Source organism: Perognathus longimembris, chromosome 7 (assembly GCF_023159225.1).
Source record: "Perognathus longimembris pacificus isolate PPM17 chromosome 7, ASM2315922v1, whole genome shotgun sequence".
Taxonomy (NCBI): Eukaryota; Metazoa; Chordata; class Mammalia; order Rodentia; family Heteromyidae; genus Perognathus; species Perognathus longimembris.
Window position 1 is genome coordinate 1,187,506 of NC_063167.1, and position 20,486 is coordinate 1,207,991.

The 20,486-nt window shown below is 57.1% G+C and overlaps 2 protein-coding genes across 3 annotated transcripts; one reads left to right on the forward strand and one right to left on the reverse strand.

Annotated features, from left to right (window-relative positions):
• The first annotated feature begins 1,472 nt into the window (after window positions 1-1,472).
• On the forward strand, window positions 1,473-12,911 carry Rer1 (retention in endoplasmic reticulum sorting receptor 1). 2 transcript variants are annotated; one of them, XM_048350096.1, is made up of 7 exons: window positions 1,473-1,612; window positions 5,322-5,409; window positions 6,848-6,952; window positions 8,532-8,631; window positions 10,089-10,167; window positions 11,508-11,643; window positions 12,094-12,911. In XM_048350096.1, exons 2-7 carry the CDS (start codon window positions 5,329-5,331, stop codon window positions 12,181-12,183), a joined length of 591 nt encoding a protein of 196 aa, XP_048206053.1. In that variant the 5' UTR covers window positions 1,473-1,612; window positions 5,322-5,328; the 3' UTR covers window positions 12,184-12,911. The 2 variants fall into 2 exon arrangements, with proteins under 2 accessions (XP_048206053.1, XP_048206052.1); XM_048350095.1 differs by lacking the exon at window positions 1,473-1,612 and adding an exon at window positions 4,521-4,539.
• A 976-nt stretch (window positions 12,912-13,887) lies between these two features.
• On the reverse strand, window positions 13,888-19,025 carry Pex10 (peroxisomal biogenesis factor 10). The gene is made up of 6 exons (XM_048350094.1): window positions 18,876-19,025; window positions 18,520-18,600; window positions 16,821-17,227; window positions 15,493-15,668; window positions 15,277-15,412; window positions 13,888-14,364 (listed from the first exon to the last, which is right to left on the reverse strand). Exons 1-6 carry the CDS (start codon window positions 18,979-18,981, stop codon window positions 14,296-14,298), a joined length of 975 nt encoding a protein of 324 aa, XP_048206051.1. The 5' UTR covers window positions 18,982-19,025; the 3' UTR covers window positions 13,888-14,295.
• Window positions 19,026-20,486: the final 1,461 nt, after the last annotated feature.

Sequence of the window (20,486 nt, forward strand, 5' to 3'; positions counted from 1 at the left end):
GTTAGGGGTGGGTTAGGGGATGTGGTCTGGACCCATGGCCTCTGCCCTGCCTTGCTGCCCAGATGGGGCAGCACCAGCGTGCGGCAGCAAGCGCCAACGCTAGAGGTGCACCAGCAGGAACCTGGAGCAGGGTGGCACCGGTGCCTGGCTGCAGTCCTGTCACGCTTGGCACCCAAGTTCCCCAGGATGGTGACTACGTGACAGCCTCAGGGAGAGACCGCGGAGGCCTCTTACCGTGCTTCTTCCCGCCTTTCCACTCGCCTTCGTAGCGGAAGAAAGAGTTTGGGTATTCATAGACACCATAACCTGAATATTGAAAACACGAGCAAGAGTGATCACCTGACACCATGACTTCAATGATGACACCAGGAGATGAGGGTGACTCAGAGCTCTGGGGTAGCTCCTGCAGGCCTTGGGGGGATCTCTCCACCAGCCTCAGTTTCCTGCCTAAAGGCTGTTTGGGGTTCAGTTGAGGACTGTTGACTGACTCGTTCCTCCCCTGGTCTTGGGTCTATAGAGGAGCCACAAGTTGGTGGAGAAACGGTAGCTCAATGAGCAGAAGGGCTAGGACCAAAGATGACTGAAAGATGACTGGAGGGTGTGTGTGTGTGGACAGGCCTGGCTGGCCGGGTTCGGGCAGGGAGGGGGCCTGCCTTCGATGGACACCTCGCCCTTGGAACAAAGCTCACGCTTACACCTAAAGAGGCTGGGCCAGGCTCATCGCTTACAATTCAGCGGCCCCCAACTCCCCGTTCCGGGGGTAGGCGGGCCACCCCCGGTTTCCTGCCTGACAGGCACAAAGGGGCAGGCGGGGAGGGGGGGCCGCGCCTCCCAGGGGTCGGGGTCACCTCCTCCCGCCGCCCCTCCCCCGCCGCCTGCACCGCGCGGCCCGCGCTTGAGGTCCGAGGCCCCGCGCGCCGCCCCGCCCGGCCGGGCCTCGGTCTTCCGGGCGGACGCGGCTCAGGCCCGTCAGCCGTAGGCGTCCGGAGCCCCCGGGGGTGGTCGAGGCCGCGGGCCGGGCCCGGGCGGCGGGCGGCGGCGTCTGGCTCTGGCCCGGCCGCGGGCCCCCGCCTCGCCCTCCCGGGACGACGAGCCCCCAGCCAGGCACGCGGCTCGTACCGTCCTGCGGCGGCCGCCGCGACGGGCCCCGACGCCGCGGGAGCGAGCCCGGGCTGGCCGGGCCAGCAGCCTCCATCTTGCGCCGATGTTTCCCTAGCAACCACAAGCTCCTCTGCCATTGGCCTGTGGTCGCCAGGGGGCGTGGCCAGGCGCCGTGGCGGCTCCCCGCTTCTTCCGGGGCGGCGCGCGGCCCGTCCGGGAGGCGGAGGGCGCCACGGCGCCTGCGTGGCGCGGGCCATCCTCGTCATCAGCGTCCTTCCGCCCGTGGGCCCGCCCCCAACGGCCGCGGCCAACGCACCGGAAGCGGAAATGGTTGGAGCTTTGGGTCCCGCCCCGCGGCCATCTTGGAGGCCGGAGGCGGCGCCGCAGGACCGAGCGGAAGTGCCCGTGCAGCCTCCCGGATCCCGAGTCGAACGCTGGCGGCCGTCCTGCCCGCCGTCCTCCTCCCGCGGTCGTGAGGGAGACCGCGGCTCGGCCGCAGCGGCGCTGCGAGGTGCCGGGGGCGGGGCGGGGGCGCGGGGCTGCGGGGCGGCGCCGCCTCCGCCTCTCTCCGCTGTCAGGGCCGCGGACGGCGGGGCGGGCGGGCGGGCGGGCGGGCGGGGCCGGGCCGGGCCGCGCCGGCGGGGCCACGGAGGGTCAGCCCGGCCGCGAGGCCGCCCGCCAGGCCCCGGGCCGGGGGCGCGAGGGGCCGCGCCGGGCCGCCCCTCGCCCCGGTCGGGGCGGTGAAGGAGGTGGCCCTCGCCCCCTCGGCCCTGGAGGGGAGCGGGCTCGCGTTCCCCGCCCTCGCCGCCCCGCCGCGGCGCTCGCCCGCGGAGCGCACGTGCGGTGCGGGACGCGCGCCCGAGCCCGGGAGGAAGAGGCCCCGCGCTGGGCCGGTGGGAGCCAGTCCGGCGCTCGGGATCACACGGTGGTTGGTAGTACTCCCAGGGAAGGCCGGCAGACCGGCTGTCCTCCGGGCGGATTGTGCGGGCCGCGTCTCCCCGACAGAAAGTTAGTGCCGGCCTCCTCGACACAGCATCTCCGAGCCCCGAGGCTTGCCTTCACACCGAGACCCTGCGGTGGATTTTGTTCTTGACTCCTCAGTGGAGACCGTGTGTCCTGCCAGCTGCTCTGTTCTTTCTTGGGTTGAGTTTTCATTTCCTATAGTAAGATGGATTGCTTCCATAAGCGAGTAAAGGCTCCTCAGGAGTTGAGAAACTCGATCATTTGGGTCCTGGTATGTATGCGTGGGGCGATTGCAGTGGAGGCACCTTGGATACAAGCCAGGAGGAGGTCCAAGATGGTCATAGCCCGAGGAGGGGGGAGCTCAGGCGCGGCCTTGGGAAGAAACCAGAGGTGGGGGTCTCAGAGGGCTGGTCAAGGAGGGACCGACTCTTAAGGATGTGCAGTCCCAGGGGCTCTTCCTTGAGCAGGAAATATAAGCTGCAGATGCCGGGCCCTTCGAAGGCCTCCTTCGCTGTGCTGTGCTGCCAGTACGGGAGTGATGGATCACAAAAACCGGCCAGTTGATGGACTCCAGAACAAGGCACATAGAGGATGTTTGCATCGTTTCTGGCATGGTGGTACTTTGTGGCCTGTCTGGAATGGCTTTTATTTTTCTTCTTGGAGGAACATAGATGTTATATTCAGTAGACAATCGGCGGTCCATCCAGAACCAGACGAGGGCCTCCCAGGCTTGCATCCTAGGAGGAGAAAATTGAGAAGCAAGCCAGAAGGGTGTCAGAAAACAGTTAAACAAAAATTGAGTGAGAGATGTCAGGAACTGGTGGTCATTCTTGACAGCAGCGGAGGCCTCTGAGGAGGTGACCTTTACTCTCAGCAAAGGGAAGAGGATTGTGGCTAGAACAGCTGGTGTGAGGACCGCCCTAATCCAGGAACAAGTCTGACGTGTTTGAGAGCCGGGTACATACTGGCTGCCAGGCTCCGAGAGGAGCTCTTTGGGGAAAGCCTCAGGTGCTACTATCCCATTCTACAGATTGGAGCCCCAGGCGGTTTAAGTAGCTGTCCCTGGTCGTGCCACGGAGGCATGCAGAAGCAAGGTCCAAAGCAGGCATTGGACTCCGAAGTTCACATTCTTAATCATGCCCATCCCTCTTGGCTTGTCATGGGTGGTGAGTTGAGTCAAGGTGTAGAGCAGTGCTCATGGGATGACCTGAAAGTGGGAGTGCATTTTGTGTTAGGTTTTCCATGCATCGGTCTAAAGAGAAGTTTGAAGAGTACATACTTTAAAGGGGTAACTAGGCATTTTCTTTCTGATAGTACTCTTGTCTCAACTTGGGCAAAAGTGTTTTAGTGCTAAACACGGTCAGCTTAAAATAGAGAAAGTTTGCAAGCACCATAAGATGAATAGTAAGACTGCAAGGGTTTTCTGCAGGCTGGGCTTTGGGCTAAATAATGTGGCCAGTCTATGTAATTCACTCTAACGTGGCATCAGTTAATTTTTGTTGTTGTTGTTGATAAATTGTGTGTTTTTATTTCTTGGATTACCTGAGACCAAAGGGTACTTCTTGGTCTCCTGGGCAGTTCTGGGCACTGTGCTTGATGGATCCAGGAAAAGTGGTGTCATATTCACGTGTGTGTGTGTGTGTGTGTGTGTGTGTGGTGGTACTGGGGTGTGAATACTGGGGTTTGAACTTGGCCTTATGCTTGCTCCACTTGCTTTGCTTGCTCAGCTGGCATTCAACCACTGGGGCCATGCTTTCAGCTTTTGAATACTTTGGAGATAGAGCCTTACAGACTTTCCTGACAGTTTGACTGCTGTCCTCTGGGTGTCAGCCTCCTGGGTAGCTAGTATTACAGGCGTGACCCACTGGTGCCCACATACTTACACTTATAAAGACTTGAGGCTGCAGTCTGTGGAACAGTTAAACACACACACTCCAGTTGAGATTGGAAGATTATCTACTTGTCATCTAGTGTCACAGGTTTTAAATGGCTTGCTGACTTCCAAAAGACAGTTTCCCCAATGTGCACAGTGAGAGTATGGTTTAGACAGTGCTGGAGTTAGGCAGGCGTGGGTTCTGGTTCAAGACTCACTGCATCACATGGGCTGATCAGTGGAGAAACCTAAGCTTTCATGAGCCTCAGTTTTCTAATCTAAGTGGAAACAGTGAGACTGTGCTGACGACTTGCTGTGGAATGAGGTCGGTGCCTGTGTTTCTGGTGTTTGAAAGAGCCTCCTTTTGCAAAGGAGGAAACAAGCTGTGTGGCCAGAGGATTGCTGAGGGCCTCCGAGCTGTTGAGCACAGATGGGACCTCAGCCTAGTTAACAAAAGAGTCTGCCTTTCCACCCCATTAATAGCAGAGGGAGTGTGGGCAGGTGTCACCCACAGATTTGAGAGGATGTGAACTTTACCCCAGCATCTTTCCTGACTTAGGGATCCACCAGCACCTCATCTTGCACTACTCTCCTCCAAAATGGTGAGTTCTCCTAGTCCATGTTAGTGGAGGTGTTGGGTAGCAGGCTGGGCCTTGAGCCATCGAGGAGCAGAGGTGTTTCCATGACCTTGGTCTGTTGGAGACTTGTTCCTCCTTTGTGAAATGAGGGTAATGATGCCTGTTCTCTTGGCCATCTGGGAATTGAGACAGCACATGTGACTTGGCATGTGGGTTCTCACAGGTAAATTCTGCCTGAGATCCAGCAGATGCTGAAATAGTCTGGAGCAGATAGTATTACCTCTAGTTGCCAGATAAGAAATGGGGATATGGGCTACTTGCAAGCTGGTACATTTTCCTATTGATGAGGAGTGGACCTGGGGGGTGGGGAACGGACAGAGTTGGGTAGAGCATGAAGAAGATGGGGTCTCAGAGGAAGAGATCTGTGGGGGAAGGTGAACAGGCTACATACAAGGGCCTGCTGGAGGATTCCATGGTGAGAAAGGGCAGCTCTTGCATTTGGCCGGTGGACAGCACTCTGTGTGTGTGTGTGTGTGTGTGTGTGTGTGTGTGTGTTTGAGGAACAAGCAGAAGTGAAAGTCTGTCCTGTTCATCAGCTGCTACCTCCTTCTATCCTCTTCCTGCACCACAGCCTGTCACCTGCTGCTTTTTTTGTGCACAGTTAATGGGATAGACACTAAGGGTTCAGATGAAAGAAATGCTAAGTACTAGAAAGATCTGCTTAACAGATTGGTCAATATTGGGCAAACATTTTCACGTCCTTGAGTGCTTTTTATTTAATTTAGAAGCATCTTGTGTTTTCTCAGTTACAGAATGTCTGAAGGTGACAGTGTTGGAGATTCTGTCCATGGGAAACCGTCAGTGGTGTACAGGTTTTTCACACGTCTTGGACAGGTTAGTGGATTGTACATGATTACTATAAGTATTTGGGAAAAATCGTAGATCTTTCTGAAGGGTGAGTTTGCGGCACTGTCAGAAGGTAAAGCCATATCTTCCTCTAACTTAACACTTGTGCTTTGAGGGTCTGGCCTCAGTACTGAGAATGGCCAGGTGAAGAAGAGTCTGGGCAAGGGGGACCGCATGTGGTCTTGGTTATGTGTGATTTTTCTTCTTAAACTTTAACCCCCCCCCCCCACCCCAAATCCTTACCTCTGTAATGAAGCTCGGGCTGAGGCAGACAGGACTGTGGCCCTTGCTCACTCTTGCCACATGGCTCTCTTGTCCTCACCCCTCCCTTTCTGCATGCAGCTGCTGTGGGGTGCTGCTCCCTGAGAGGTTACACCTTGGCCAAGATACATGTAGGTCCTCACGCTGCAGTGGGCGCATCAGAGTGACAAGGCATGACACCATTCGAGCACTGCTTGACTTTAAGTCTGGAAGTCTAGCAGAGTGCAGCTGTAGCTGTTTCTATGTTGAATCAGTGAAAAATGCATCCTCTTAATTAAAACTATCACATGGCAAATTAATTGGTTATTATTGAAGCTGGGTGGGGAGTATAGGTATGCTTCACAAAAATAATTTTTTTCCTGCTGGCCCTGGGCTTGAACTCAAGCCTAGGCACTGTCCCTGTGGTTTTTTTTTTTTTTAGCATTCTACCACTCGAGCCATAGCTCTGCTTCTGGCTTTTTGGTGCTTAGTGGGAGATTTCTTTTTTTTGTCCCTCAGCCTCTGTGTCCAAGGCTAGCCCTCTACCACTTGAGCCACAGCACCACTTCTAGTTTTTGAGTTTATTGGAGGTAAGAGTCTCACATGGTCTTTTCTGCCAAGGTTGGCTTTGAATGGTGATCTTCAGATCTCAGCCTCCTGAGTAGCTAGAATTACAGACGTGAGCCACCAGTGCCTGGCTCATAATTAAATTTTAAAAATTGAATTTCAAATTTAAGACATACCATGTGTTGGGACAGCATGGGGCTGCTGGGCTGGTGTAAGTCTCCAAAGCCTTGGGGGAAGCTCAACCTTTGGGGAGCAGGAAGAAAAGGTCCCGTTGCTGAGGTGTCTCCTTAGGGGAACAGTGAGCTTCGAGGTGGGACGTGGGCAGCAAGTGCCGCATTCTGGGCCTGGCTGTGCGCCTTCCCGGCAGCTCTTTCTTTGCAGGGAAGTTGGCTTTCCCACAGTGTTCTCTTTGGGCTCGTGATAATATTTACCATTTTTGCTAAGACACAAACCTGCTTTGGGAATTACTGAAAATAATTTATGGGCTAAATTGTAGTTGCTGCTGTATGCCTTGCTGTTATAAGTAGCTCTTTCACATTGGAAATGATGTAGTGGAAGTGCATTTTTTGGTGTAGAGGGGCTTCTGGGACTGATGTACCTTTGAACTTGTGTTCCATAGATTTATCAGTCCTGGCTGGACAAGTCTACACCTTACACAGCTGTTCGGTGGGTCGTGACGCTGGGCCTGAGCTTTGTCTACATGATTAGGGTTTACCTGTTACAGGTAGGTATGGGCCGTAGTGACAAGACTCAGTGGTGTCTAAATTCCCTGGATGTGCTGTGGTAGGAATATCGCTGGCCCAGATGGTCTCAAAGGACAGAGGCTTCCTTAATCACTTTTCAAGTCAGCACCAAACACAAGAAAACTTTAGTGACTGTTTGGCTTTTTTTTTTTTTTTTTTTTTGGCCAGTCCTGGGCCTTTGGACTCAGGGCCTGAGCACCGTCCCTGGCTTCTTCCCGCTCAAGGCTAGCACTCTGCCACCTGAGCCACAGTGACCCTTCTGGCTGTTTTCCATATATGTGGTGCTGGGGAATCGAACCGAGAGCTTCATGTGTAGGAGGCAAGCACTCTTGCCACTAGGCCATATTCCCACCCCGCTTTTGTTGTTTTTTGTACCTGTCCTGGGGCTCTAGCACTCCACCACTTGAGCCACATCTCCACTTCTGGCTTTTATTGGTGGTTAATTGGAGATGTGAGTCTTGGTTTTTCTTGCCCAGAATGGCTCTGAATTGCATCATCAAATCTCAGCCTCCTCAATAGCTAGGATTATAGGGATTATAGGAATGAGCTTTTTCTATATATGTGGTGCTGAGGAATCAAACCCAGGGCCTCATGTATAGGAGGCAAGCAGTCTACCACTAGGCCAGATTCCCAGCCCCTACATTTTTTTTTTTAAACTGAAACTTGGTTCACCAGTGGCAAGTGGCCTGGAAGCTTTGAGTTAGGAGTGTGTGGGTAGGTGGGGCACAGCGTGCACAGGTTTGTTTCCTTCTGTTTGTGGAGATCTGCCTCTCCATCAGTAGATGTGTGTGTGTGTGTGTGTGTGTGTGTGTGTGTGTGTGTGTGTGTCTGTGCATGTAATATTTGTATGAAACCTGCAGGCTGTTAAGATTGGTAGCATGCTTCTAACGTGTAATGGGCTAATGTCGGTGCACCTGTGTGCTGTATGAAGGGACTGTTGGGTTCCCCATTTCTTTTGTATGCCCTCAGGAAGGTCTGTCTTTCTCTTGCCAAGATATTTTTATAGGTCTTAATTCATGGTGCTTTTATTTTGGTTCTGGATTTCTTCTGGGCCAGATAAATAATTGCAGGCCGTGCGTTTTTTGGGGACAGGCAGTGGTCCTCCAGAGGGGTCTCAGCTGTCGTGGCTTTAGCAATAGCTGATTCTCTTCTCGATTCCACGTGACTGTTCGCAGCTGTCTGGTGGGCTGGGAGTGCACAGAGCACCCCCAGTGTGCAGCCACCATGCCTAGCCATGTTGTAGACAGGGTAGGCCTGTGTCTTTTGGGGGCAAATCCCTTGCTCTGCACTCCTGATGGGAAGCTAATGGTTCTGGGAATCTCCTGTATTTGATGGGACCCTTGAAGACGTTTGTAATTTGGGCTCCGGTTGTCACTTGAGCTTCAAGACCCACTGAGTCCTTTTGAGATAAATGATCACTGAGGATGTTCCTTGAGGTTCATTGTCACTTAAGTTGCAGCCTCCACTGTTCAGGTCGGTGGAGCGTTACAGGTTGTTGGCAAGTGAACTGGTTCAGGCCTGCGGTGGCTGCTCACTGACCTGTGCTTCCTTCTCTTCTAGGGGTGGTACATCGTGACTTACGCCTTGGGAATCTACCACCTAAACCTCTTCATCGCGTTCCTCTCTCCCAAAGTGGATCCTTCCTTAATGGAAGACTCAGGTAGAGCTGAGGCAGTGGGAGGCGCCATCTGGACAGTGCTGGGCCTCCTTACCCCTGGTGGATGCAGCTCCCTGTGCCAAGAATACTTGGGCTGGGCTGCTGGCGCTGTTCATGAGTACTTGTGATGTCAGGAACGGGGTACATTCACCCATGTAGAACCACTTCCTGAATTCCTGTGTAGCTGTGAAGGGTTCCTTCTGTCACCCCTCTTTGCTGTTGAGGAAACGGAGGCACCTGGGGTTTTGTAATAGATCCAAGGTCACGAAACAGCGTGGGACGGACAGCAGGAAGGAGCTGTGTGCATGCACACAGCCTGTGGTGGTGCCTCAGGGCTTCCTGTGGTGAGGAAGCCCACTGTGCCCAAGCGTGACCGTCTGCCGAGGGTGGTGGGCACGTCTTGGTTTTAAGGAGTTGAAATGTTTTTGGCATGTCCTTGTGCTACACCTGCTACACTTTTGAGGCTCACACGCCTCTGGCCATACTTGGGCCTGTGTGGGTAAGAGGTGCTGAGGCCTTCTACCCAGGCATTACCCCCTGCTTGTGATGGAAGCCATCTGGTGGCCTGCCATAGAATCTGCCATGTGGGAGATGGTCTGAGCCAGTTTCCAACGTGGGTGACTAGAGATTCGGCACTTAGATTACATGCCATGTTTGGGGAGGCTAGACAGTAACAGACCCCCTTTTCTGTAGGCTTCAATTTCTGAATCTGAAAATGGGGCGAGGCTAGGTGAACAGAGACCTGGCCCTCAAACGCTGTGGGTGCATGAGGCGGCAATGGTTCCACACTGTTCTTCTGGACACAGCCTTGCTTGCCTTTTCAATGAACTGTGATCCTGCCTCTTCAGTGTTGGGTTCACAGGCATACCACCACACCCAGCCTGCACCACCATGCGAGGTCTGCACTCTTTTTGGGCCAGGCCTGGGCATGAACTCAGGGGCTGGGTACTGCCTGAGCATTTGTGCTCAAGGCTAGCGCTCTTAACACTTGAGCCATAGCTCCATTTTTGCCTTTTTGGTAGTTTATTGAAGGTAAGAGTCTCATAGACTTTGCTGCCCGGGCTGGCTTCGAACTGCACTCCTCATATCTCAGCCTCCTGAATAGCATTGATTACAGGTGTGAACTGCATTCTTTCTTTACTGTTTGTTTTGTGTAAGTGGCAATTTGTCCTTGTTTTCTTACAATATAGTTGAAAACTACGTGTGACTTTGACTTTTCTTCATTTAAACTGTGTAGAAGTCCTTAAGAAGAGTCTAAATTGAATCCTCTAAAGCAATGCCCTTGATCCAATTGGCCGCATTAAAGTTGGCTGTATTAAATTGGCTGCATTTTGTCTTCAGCTAAATAATATAGGTCTGAATTTCCCTCTGTGGGGCTTTAGGGAAAACTTAGGAATGTGGCAATAGAAATGAAACTATGAGGCAGATGGGTTATCTCCACTTGCTGTTCTGCCTTTCAGATGATGGCCCTTCATTACCAACCAAACAGAATGAGGAATTTCGTCCCTTCATTCGAAGGCTTCCGGAGTTTAAATTTTGGTGAGCTAAGTTATTTTCCTACTAAACTTAAAAGACTTTCCAACGTTTATTTGGCTCAGTGATTGTGCATGTACATGGGGCGCGGTGTGACAGGTCAGTCCACGTGCGCGATAGCAGGGGTCAGGTGAGGCAGTTGGCCTGGCCATCACTGCACACTTGCTTGTGTTGCTTCCTGGTGCGGAAACACACATCCTCCCAGCCGTTTTGAAATAGACGGTGAATTGTCGTCCACAGTTAGGCTCCTGTGCTGTCATTTCCTCCTGTCCACTCACACCTTTCATTCTCAAAGGTGTAAGGAAAGATAATGTGCTCAAGTGTGGCTCAGGAGACTGTGAGCAAATGGGAGTTTGCTGTGCTTTGTGTTGCGACATTCATCTGTGAGGTGACAGCTGGGCATGGGAGTAAGGTGTCTTAGAGACTTTAGGAGTGCTGTCTGGGCTGCTTGGTACAGTGGTCTGAAGCTAGCAGGTGAGAGGCTGGCTCCAGGACGGAGGTGCTGGCATCCTGAAGGCCCAGGTCCCAGCGACTCTGTCCGGGCAGCTGCCTTCTAGGCCCTGTGGCCCATGACCGGCAGAAGCGGGCCAGTTTTCTGCCTGACGGGATCTGGAGCAGGCCCTGGGAGGTGTTTGTGTCAGTCAGGGCCAGGGCCCATCCTCAGGGTGTGGACATTCTGCTGACCGTGAGAAACTAGAACAAACTAGAGAGGGGTGTGGATGGCTGGTTGGAGTTCTCACCTGTCTGTGTATGACTGGCCTACTGTCCTGACTGGTGATGCCCAGCTCCGTGGCACAGGAAGAGCCTGTCTGTTGGGTTAATAAACTGAGTGAGCAAACTGTTCTTCAGCCTGTAGGCCTTTACTCTGCAGCCCTGGCGCTGTGCCTGGGGCGCCGTTGTAATGCTGGAATGAGGGGGACAGGGAGGAGAGGGAGCAGAAAGTAGATAGGCCCGTGGAACCTGGAAGCTCTCAGGGAACCTGGATTTGTTCTGTAGGAAAGGGAGCCAGGAGGGATTTTCTGTAGAGGCTGGAGCAGGTGGTGGTGGTGGGTGGGTACCACTTGGTCCCTAGACTCCCAGTGGGGGCCTTGGGCCTGTGTTGCTCCAGGTGGCAGGGGTAAGCAGCAAGCGCAAGGTGCATCTGGCATTGGTGTTTTGTTTTGTGTACGTGTGGGACCAAGAGAAGGCCATGGCCGTGGCTAGTTGTAGCCCATACACAGACAACCCACGCAGGCCCCTGCTGCCCCTGGGCAGGGACCTGCCTCCTGTGGAAGCCCACGTGTGGAGGCTGGTGGTGGTCCGCAGGCGCTGGTGTTGACAGTGCTAACTTGTGTCCTTGCTTTAAGGCATGCTGCTACCAAGGGCATCCTTGTGGCTATGGTGTGTACCTTCTTCGAGGCTTTCAACGTCCCAGTGTTCTGGCCAATCCTGGTGATGTACTTCATCATGCTTTTCTGTATCACAATGAAGAGGCAAATAAAGGTAACGCCATCAGCGCTGTGCTGTGCTGTGCTGAGATGACAGTTACTGGGACAGACATGCCTAAGTCTGGCTGCGAGCAGGGGTGGCACTGCCCCCACAGCCATGACCCACGCAGCCACGACCCACGCTAAACCTCCACCAGGGCCAGTGAGTGCAGGGTGTAGCTAAGAGCTCCAGGCCCTGTGCAAGCTGCCCAAGGAGCGCTGTGGGGGTGTCCCCAGACTCGGCTGCCCTGCAGTCCTTCCCTAACCACTTGGATTTCAGGCAGGACTCTGGCCAATCAGTTGGGCTAAGGAAGGAAGGTTCTGCTCCGTCTGAGGAGACAAGAAGAGGTCCCGGTTGTATTTGTGATGGAAATAGTGAAGGGGGTACCTTTGGCTCCTCAGAATCAGGGGAAAATGTGGTCAGGGAACTTTTGAGTAACTCGTTTGTTTGTGTTTGTTTTCCCAGCACATGATTAAATACCGGTACATACCATTCACACATGGAAAGAGGAGATACAAAGGGAAGGAGGACGTGGGCAAGACATTTGCTAGTTAGAAGCTGGACTGAAAGCTGTTGTGTATTGAAGAACGGTTTTGAGCCATTGTAACAATGCCTTTTTCTTCACATAAAGTAGTTGATTACGAGGGAGTTGAATTTTCTTTTTAAAAGGAGCCTCAATGATTTGTAACTGAAATATCAGGTTCTTGAAGAAACTGGCATTTAAACCAAATTGCATTGATGTCTTTTTCAGTGATGTTCATGTTTCAAGCCGACAGGTGTGTAAAGTGCAGGTGGGCGGTGGCCTGTGGGAGCGGGAGGGGGCGGAGGGGCTGCTCTGCCATGCCGAGGTCGCCTCTGTGCTAGTGGTCCATGCCAGCCCCGATCCTGGACGTGGGTGGAGGTCACACACCAGAGTGACTTTCAGGTAATGGTGGTTCTCGTGCCAGTTTCTGCACTTCCATCTCACTGGAGATGTTTCAAGTTGACCTCTATCATGACTCAAAAACTTTGTTCCTAACTACCATGATTGCTTTTGAGGGCCTGGAATTATAAATATATATATTATATTTTAATTGTTTGAGATTATTTTGACACATTCCTTTGATACGTGAAGCTTGTTTTACTTCTGATTAATTTAAATTTGTTCTCATGCAAATTTGAGTGGTTAAAAAACCAGAACTGACCAGTGCAGACCAGGTCTGTGGGTTTATTAACACATGAATTTTCACTATCTCTGGGGGAAAATAGAACCTACAGCATGTCAACTTTTTGATGTGATAAAAGAATACTCAAGCATTTTACTAAGTGACTTTTTCATTCTGACTTTAATATTAGCGATTGTCCCTGCGCTTGCACAGTATTCACACAGCCCAGCCTGCTTTGCAGGGGTGGGGTGGGGGGGAGAAGGGGAGGGAAGCCATCTTGCCATTAGCCATACGGAAGACATTTAAGGTCTGGTTGGCACAGATGTCCCACTCTGGGGAGAGGGTCACACCTCCCACCCTAAGTACACTTGTAAACATGGCATACTGTCAGTGGTCTAAATTCTCTATTGCCAACTTTTGGGCATCCAAAATTAAGCACTGTCTTTTAAGAGGCCCTATTAAATTCCTTTGTACACCTGACCGGACATTCCATGTCACTAACTCGTTACTGCATGGAGTGCTCTGGAACTTCTGGTTTTCGTTTTCCATGTCAGTCAGTGCTGAGGCCAAAATGTGACGGGAAGCTGCATGCACCTGACTTGTGGAACGGTGTGAATCAAGGACCGAGGAGAGTGGTGTATGGCTGTGCTCTGGCTTCTCCCACCGGGACTGTCAGGAACACCAGAGGCGTGGTGCTGCTGGTGGGCCAAGGCCCACCCCAGGTTCTCTGCAACCCTTCTGGTTTCCTTAGTGCCAGCACATCAGTGGAATTGGTTTCTTAGGGGATACCAAGCTGCCTCTGACTGGACTTAATTTTCACTACCTGGAAATACCAGAGGCTAGGGGCAGGTGGGGGGCAGGGCAGGCTGAGTGGGGCTGGGCCATACAGTGACTGGGTAGGCAGGTGCTGCTGCCCCTGCGGGCCTCCCCAGATGTGCTCACGACAGGAAGCGCCTCGAGCTGGCTCTGCCACTCTGCCACCAGCGCAGACCCTCCTCACACCCGCCTTCAGGCCAAACAGGAAGCCAGCAAAGTATGTGCCAAAAGTCTCGGGCAGGGTGCTGGCTCCTGGTGTGAGCTTTTGATGCCAAGTGCTGGAGACAGCTGGCTCTGCTCCAACATGGGGCCATAGGGCCTTCTGACCCACACTGTGCCGCTCCGGTGCCAGCGCTCAGCCCCTCTGTGTGACCTCACCGAGGAACCCTGTGCAGACATGAATAAAATTCTTTCTGGCCAACTTCTCATTAGTTCTCAACTGTGTGGCTTAAGGAGAGGAGGAGGGGGCCTGAGATGGTCTAACTAAGACTGGACAAAAGTGTATGGCCCAGCAGGGGCCTGGGTGTGGGGCCCCCCAAGTGGACTTCTGGCAAGCTCAACTGCTTGTCATCTACCCATTTGGCTGGGGTAGTTATGTGACAGAAACCAAAGTTGTGAGGATTTCACCATTTCTATGCAAGTACAGTTAACCCCGAAGACAATGTGCTCCAGGTCTCCGGCGCCACCCCATCTGGGGCTGGGGCTGTCAGCGGTAGTGCCGCAGGTAGACCAGCTTCTGGGGAGGGAACTTCTCCCTGCAGAGGGGACACTCTGTCTGTGGGGGAGAGGAAGGTCATGTCAGCTATGGGCGGCCTGACCCTACTGCATTTCCCATGGAAGGCGCAAACCGCCATACCCCCAGCTGTCATCCTGGGGGACTGAGTCCTGGTGGGGGGTGGGGCAGGTGGAGTGTGGGCAGTGTGAACTTGACTGCCGTGCTGGGGCGCCCCAGCCACCCTGCCTTGGCACTGGGGGCCCCTCCCAGGGCTCCCATGCATGCCCGAGTCCAGCACGCTCAGCCAGCTGCTGCGGAGGGCTTCCCTCGCTCAGGAGTACAGGGCAGGCTGTGCGCTATTCTGATGCATTCTGACCACCAGCTCCAACTCTTGATGGCCCTGCTCCCTCCCCGTAGGGGATGTATTGGACTTGCTCGCACGGGCTCCACACTCGTGTATGCTGGGTGCTCAGGATCCTACCCACACCGAGGCACTGCGAACACTCATGTTTCTGGAGAATGAGTGCTTACACCTTGGTCCCCTGCCAAGTCCAGGGTGGCCACTCTGGAGTGTGGGCGGGGCTGCAGCCACGGAACCCCCCCCCTTATGCTCTCAGCCAGGGTCCTGGCAGGGTAGGAGGTCACCCAGCCAGCCATCTCTTCTGGGACCAGCTGCTCTGAGAAGGCACCCCGTGTGCCCTGGGCATCTGGCCTGATCGTAGACACAGCTGGGGGCACAAGGAGGGTCTGGCACGTGTAAACCGCAGCAGAGTCCCAAGGGCACCCAAGATCCTGGAGGCAGGTGGGGCCTGTGGGCAGCGTTGCTGGTCTCTCCACCTGTCACCACAAGCCTGTACTTTCAGCCAAGCCTTAACAGGCAGGACCTGGACCTTTAACCCCAAACAACAGCCTCCTATCTGACCTACCTTGAGAAGATGCCCGCCCCGCCCCCCAAATGTGGGCGGCACACACCTTGGTGTTGCACCACTCAGTGATGCACTCCCAGCAGAAGAGGTGGCCGCAGGGTGTGGCTGTCGAATGCCTGCGCTCCTCCAGGCACAGGGTGCAGAGCGGGGCTCTGGAAACGGCTCGCTCCTCCAGGGAACCTCTGGGAAGGCAGGCAGTCCCAGTGAGAATGCCTGCCAACTGCCGTGCTGCCCCAAGCCCCCTGCCCCCATCCTCACCCACCTGCGGTGGGGCAGGTTGCGGTGCAGCCTCCACTCCTTCCTGGCTCGCTGCCTCTGTCTGAAGCCATACAGCTGCAGTCCCACCGAGAGGGCCAGGTGCACCAGGGAGACGAGCCCTAGCAGCCTGTAGCCCGCTTGGGCCCTCAGGTCTTCGCCAGGCAGGCGGCGGGTGCGGAGCTGTCGGGGAAGGCGGCCCCATACTCATCAGGATCCCAAGAGGACGTGGCCTCTGTCTGCTGGACGTCCTGCGTTCAGTTAGCCCAGGCCTCCTGGCATGAGAGGCCAGGGGGACAGGTCTGGAGTCCAAGGGAAAGCTGTAGGTATCAGCTGATTTTGAGCCATGAAGCTGGATAGGCCAGGGGAGGATTGAGGTCATCTGGCCACCACCTCGCAGGGAGAAGGGAGCCAGCCAAGACACCCAGGAGCATGGTCCAGGCACACAGACTGCCCACCAGCTGCCCTGCCGAGCCGCTTCACCAAAGCGCATGGCCCCTCTGGGGACTCTGGGACAGTGTCCTCATCTCTCCCACAGCTGGTGACGCGAACTCTAGCCCACTCAACTGAATCGAGAGCCTCTTCGTGCTCTTAGCTCCCGTGCCCCTTGCCAGCTTGGCTCTGCTTCCCTTGGAGAGGAGCCCCGGGACCACCCTGAGTCTGGCCCACAGGCCATCAGGGCCGTGCCAAAACACGGCCAGCCCGCACCACTGAGGACAGACCAGGCACCGGCTCTGTGACAGGGCTGCTGGGGCTCTGCTGGGTGGGGAGGGGGGCAGCCTGACCACGGAGGGGCTGGAAGCGGGGTAGAGTCTTCCAGGAAGGAGCTGTGCTGCATGGCAGCCCAGGGGGTGGGGCAGGGAGGCTTTGTGGATAGAGGGCGTGCTAGGATGGAAGAGGCGAGACAGGAGGCTGACAGACTGTGGGGCCAGGAAGTCACCATGGGCCATGCTGGACCCTGCTTCTCTGTCAGGATGGCTGGGCGGTGGTGGGCAGGGTAGTTAAGAGGGGAGAGGAGAGGAGCGAGCTGGAGCCCCCACTTGGCACCATGGAAGCCCTGATGCTCATTCTACAAAGCAGTGAGACGGACACAGCCACGGGCTTGTAGCAAGGACCCACCATGAGACGGACCAGTGCCTCACCCTCCCTCCTGGCCACCCCATGTGCGAGCTGTAGGAAGAGACCTGTCCCCAGGGTTTGTGGAAATGGAACTTGCTGGTAAGTGGGACTGAAATCGACTGTTTTCCTAGAGGCAAGTTTTAGTTTCAGCACTGAGAGCCAAAGTCCAAGACTGCACAGAACACCCCCCCACACACACCCTGCGTTGCTACTTACGTAAGTGACACCCACGAGCCTTTTGGCTAGGTGGTAGAAAGCACCATGGATGTAAAACCAGGCAACATGGAGCCTATGTAGGTAGGCCAGGCCTTGTCTGAGGACGAAGACTGCGCGCTGGAGCGTCTTCCTCTGTGGTTCAGTCAGGGCGGCTGCGCGGCGATGCACCCAGCGCCGCGCTCCTGACCGGTTGCGCCCCGTGGGTACCAGGCTGCCCTGCAAGGGCCGTGCACTGTCTCCATCTGCCTGCAGTTCCTGCTCCAAGGGCAGCAGTGCCTTGTCCAGTAGGTAGGGCAGTACTGCGTGCAACACCACCAGCACGCCCCGGCGGAGCCTGGAAGGCACGCGCCGCTGGGACGGATCCACCTGGATGAGGCCGACGTACTCCTCCCCGAGGGTCTGGTAGCCTGAGAGGTGGAGGTGGTGCACAATGGTGAGGGATGGGCTCTGGGGGCCAGCCCACTCTGAGCCTCTGTGCCCAAGTATTAGCTGCAACCCCAGCCCCGCCCATCCTCCTTGACCCCCCTTCCCCCTCCAGTGTGTCACCCCCGAGCCTTGGCCAAGGCCAACATGACCTCCTCCTGCTGCTGTGGCCGCCTCAGGCCCGGAGACTGACTCACCACAGCCTGAGGCTGGCTGCCACGAGGCTCCTGGGCTCAGGATTCCGCCCCTCCTGGTTTCTGGGCCTCCTTGGAGTCTCTGTTCAGTCCCCCACTTACTCTTCTGCTGCCCCTCCACCATCATCCCCTGCCCGAGTAATGATCCAGTCCAAACAATGTGCCCCTACCTCCCACATACAGATGCCGTCCCAATTAACAGCCTAGTTAGTCGGGGCCTGACAGCTGCCAGCCTGACATCACCACGGGGTGTTAGACACCTCCAGACTTGCCCCTGCCAAGAGCAGGCTCCCAGCCCCATCTAGCAAAGTCTGCTTTCCTACTTCCTATCGCTGCTGCTGAGGGCCTTCTTGTTCCCAGTGCATTCTGGACTCTTCTTCCCCATGGGTCTCTCCAAGGCCCAGGTTCACACGGACAGGCCTCTGTGTAGGTCTCCGCCTTCCACCTCTGCCCCTGTGGTCTGCTCATGGCAGCAGCCCCTCTCCTGCCTGTGACCTACAGTGACCCACACCTCTTAGCGGGAAAGCCCCGTCTGCCACGGCCTGCCTCCTTTTCAGGGCTGTGGCTCGGGCTGCTTGCCCTTTCAAGAGAACGGGCCCTTTACCCTGGAGGGCTCATGCCTCCCAGGACGTCACCCATGCCGCCACTTGGTGCTTATCACATCTCGCCCAAGTGGGGACCCCTCCGCTGTAAGGCTGGCTGACACCTAGCAGGAGCTCACCAAGCTTGAGACCTTCCTTTAGTGGCTCCCCTAAAGGATGGCGGCCAGCCGTGGCCCCACTGCCAGCACCATGATCTGCTTCTGTCACCATGGTCAGCCAATGAGAGACTGGTACCAATGGCACCCTTGGAAAAACCCAGGATGAAGGAAGGTCCCGGGGAAATCAAAAGAACAAAGGGAGACACTACTGGTTGAGGGTTGCACCCTAGCACCTAGAGGGCCTAGGTGTATGTATACCTTTCCTGAGGCTGCATGTAGGCGAATTCCAGAAGCTTCTCACTCTGCCTCACTGCCCTCTCCCACTGACCTAGGTGGGGTGTGGCCCCCCAGTGCCAAGGGCCTGCTGGGCACAGCCAGCTACCTGCAACTGTGGTGAGGCCAAAGTAGGCTACGTCGGAAAGCAGCTCGAGCTCCTTCCTCCACTCCAACCACTTCTTTGCACCTGCACGGAGAAACGCATTATTCCCGGGGAGGTGGCGGGGTCCTTCCCCGGGTGCGAAGGTCCAGGTCAAGTCCGTCCTCTGCCCGGGAGGGCGGCCCGGCAGGTCCCGCGGCCTCCGGGGCTCCGGGCCAGGCGGCCGGGCAGCTCTGGCCGAGACCTGCCCGCCGGCGCGAGCGAGCCGGAGCCGCGGCGGCGCCCACCGGAGGGCCTTCGACACGAGCGCCGCCCCACGGCCGCCCGGAGCGCGGGCGCCGGGCCCGCCCCGGGACGCTCACCCGCCAGGCTGTGCACGGCGCCGCCGGCCGCGCCCCGCAGGCCGCCGCGGTAGTGCTCGTCCTTCTGCGCCGAGCGGATCACCTCCGCGGGGCCGGCCCGCGCCATGGCCGCTCCGCCCGGCCGCCCCGACGAGTCCGCGCCGGCACGGCCCGATGACGCGGGGCGTAGCTCGGCGTGCGGTGCGGACCTCTTGCGTCACGCGCGCGGGGCGGGGCCAAGCCCGAGCTCGGCGGGGCCGGGCTGGAGGGGGCGGGGCGGGGCTGGGGGCGGGGCCCGGCGCGAGCCGGATTGGACAGCGCTCCGGAGGGGGCGGGGCCGGGGCGCGGACGCGCGGCCGGAGCGGGCAGCGAGGCCCCGAGGGTGCGGGCCCGCGCTCGCCCCGCCGGCGGCTCGCGGCCCTCGGCCCCCGCAGCTCCCGCCCGGCCCGTCGAGGCTCTGGAGCACGGAGGTCTCCGCGCGGGAGCGGTCTAACCGGGCGCAGGCCGGAGCCGCGGGCGCCCCGGCCCCCGGCGCCCGAAGCCCCCGGTGTCCCCGCCGGAGCTCGCGTTTCCCGGACCCGGGGCTGCCCTCCGTCCGGGTCGGGTCGGGTCCGGGTCCGAGCCGAGAGCGGGGCCCGAGGGGAAGCCCGGAGGCCTTGGAGGCTCTGGCCCGCGCTCCCGCCCGCAGCGCCTCGCAGCGCGGGCCCCTTGCCGGCCCGAGGCCGCTCCGGCCCCAGCGGCCCGCGGACGCTTTGCTTCCTGAGATTCGGAAGGCTCGTGGGGCCCGGGCCCGCCGCCGCGACGGCTGAGAGCCCCGCGGGGGAGCAGGAAGGCCTGCCTGCCGTCCTGGGGCGGGGGCACCTAGGGGCTCACGTGGGCGCGGCCGCAGCCCCGGATCCTGTCTCGGTCCGGGGCTCACCCGCGGCCCTCGGCGCCCTGGGGTTCCTGCCTGGGTCCTCCCAGGCTCCGGCTCCCCTCAGCAGTCCTTCCCCAAGGGCAGAGCCCAGCCTGGCCAGCAGAGGGCGGCGGGAGTCTGCTCTGCAGCTCCGTCCGCACGACTCAAAGGTTCTAGGGAATACTGCCCAAAGACTGCCCCCCCCCCGTGCAAAGATGGGGAGGGAGGGAGAGGCCGCAGTTCTAGGGAATACTGCCCAGAGACTGCCCCCCCCCGTGCAAAGATGGGGAGGGAGGGAGAGGCCGCAGTTCTAGGGAATACTGCCCAAAGACTGCCCCCCCCCCCCGTGCAAAGATGGGGAGGGAGGGAGAGGCCGCAGTTCTAGGGAATACTGCCCAAAGACTGATCCCCCCCCCCCGCCCCGTGCAAAGATGGGGAGGGAGGGAGAGGCCGCATCGGGTAGGGAGGTTGGGAAGGTGGAAGGGACAGGTGTCCTCCGGGTCCCTTGGGTAGCAGCAAGCCCAGGATCTGTTGGCTGCAGTGTTCTGGGGTTTCAGGACTCTGGGAGGGCGAGATGAGAGTTCTTGCCAGGAGAAGAGGTACTGCCCCTTGTCGCCTTCCTTTGGCCTCCTGTTGCTAAGCCACTGGGACTGTGGGCCTGAGCCCGCAGACTCCAAAGAAACCCCGTCCTGCTCCACGGGCCAAGGGTGCGAAGTCCAGGAGCTGAGTGGACTTCT

What these genes read in the sequence shown, in the direction of transcription:
- Pex10 (XM_048350094.1), bottom strand. Translation starts at nt 18,981, where the DNA reads ATGGCGCGGGCCGGCCCCGCGGAGGTGATCCGCTCGGCGCAGAAGGAC. An exon ending in CGCCGTGCACAGCCTGGCGG is followed by an intron (nt 18,601 to 18,875) that starts GTGAGCGTCCCG and finishes TTCTCCGTGCAG; the next exon opens with GTGCAAAGAAGTGGTTGGAG. An exon ending in TGGCCTCACCACAGTTGCAG is followed by an intron (nt 17,228 to 18,519) that starts GTAGCTGGCTGT and finishes TCCACCTCTCAG; the next exon opens with GCTACCAGACCCTCGGGGAG.
- Rer1 (XM_048350096.1), top strand. Translation starts at nt 5,329, where the DNA reads ATGTCTGAAGGTGACAGTGTTGGAGATTCTGTCCATGGGAAACCGTCA. An exon ending in TTAGGGTTTACCTGTTACAG is followed by an intron (nt 6,953 to 8,531) that starts GTAGGTATGGGC and finishes CTTCTCTTCTAG; the next exon opens with GGGTGGTACATCGTGACTTA. An exon ending in CTTCCGGAGTTTAAATTTTG is followed by an intron (nt 10,168 to 11,507) that starts GTGAGCTAAGTT and finishes CCTTGCTTTAAG; the next exon opens with GCATGCTGCTACCAAGGGCA.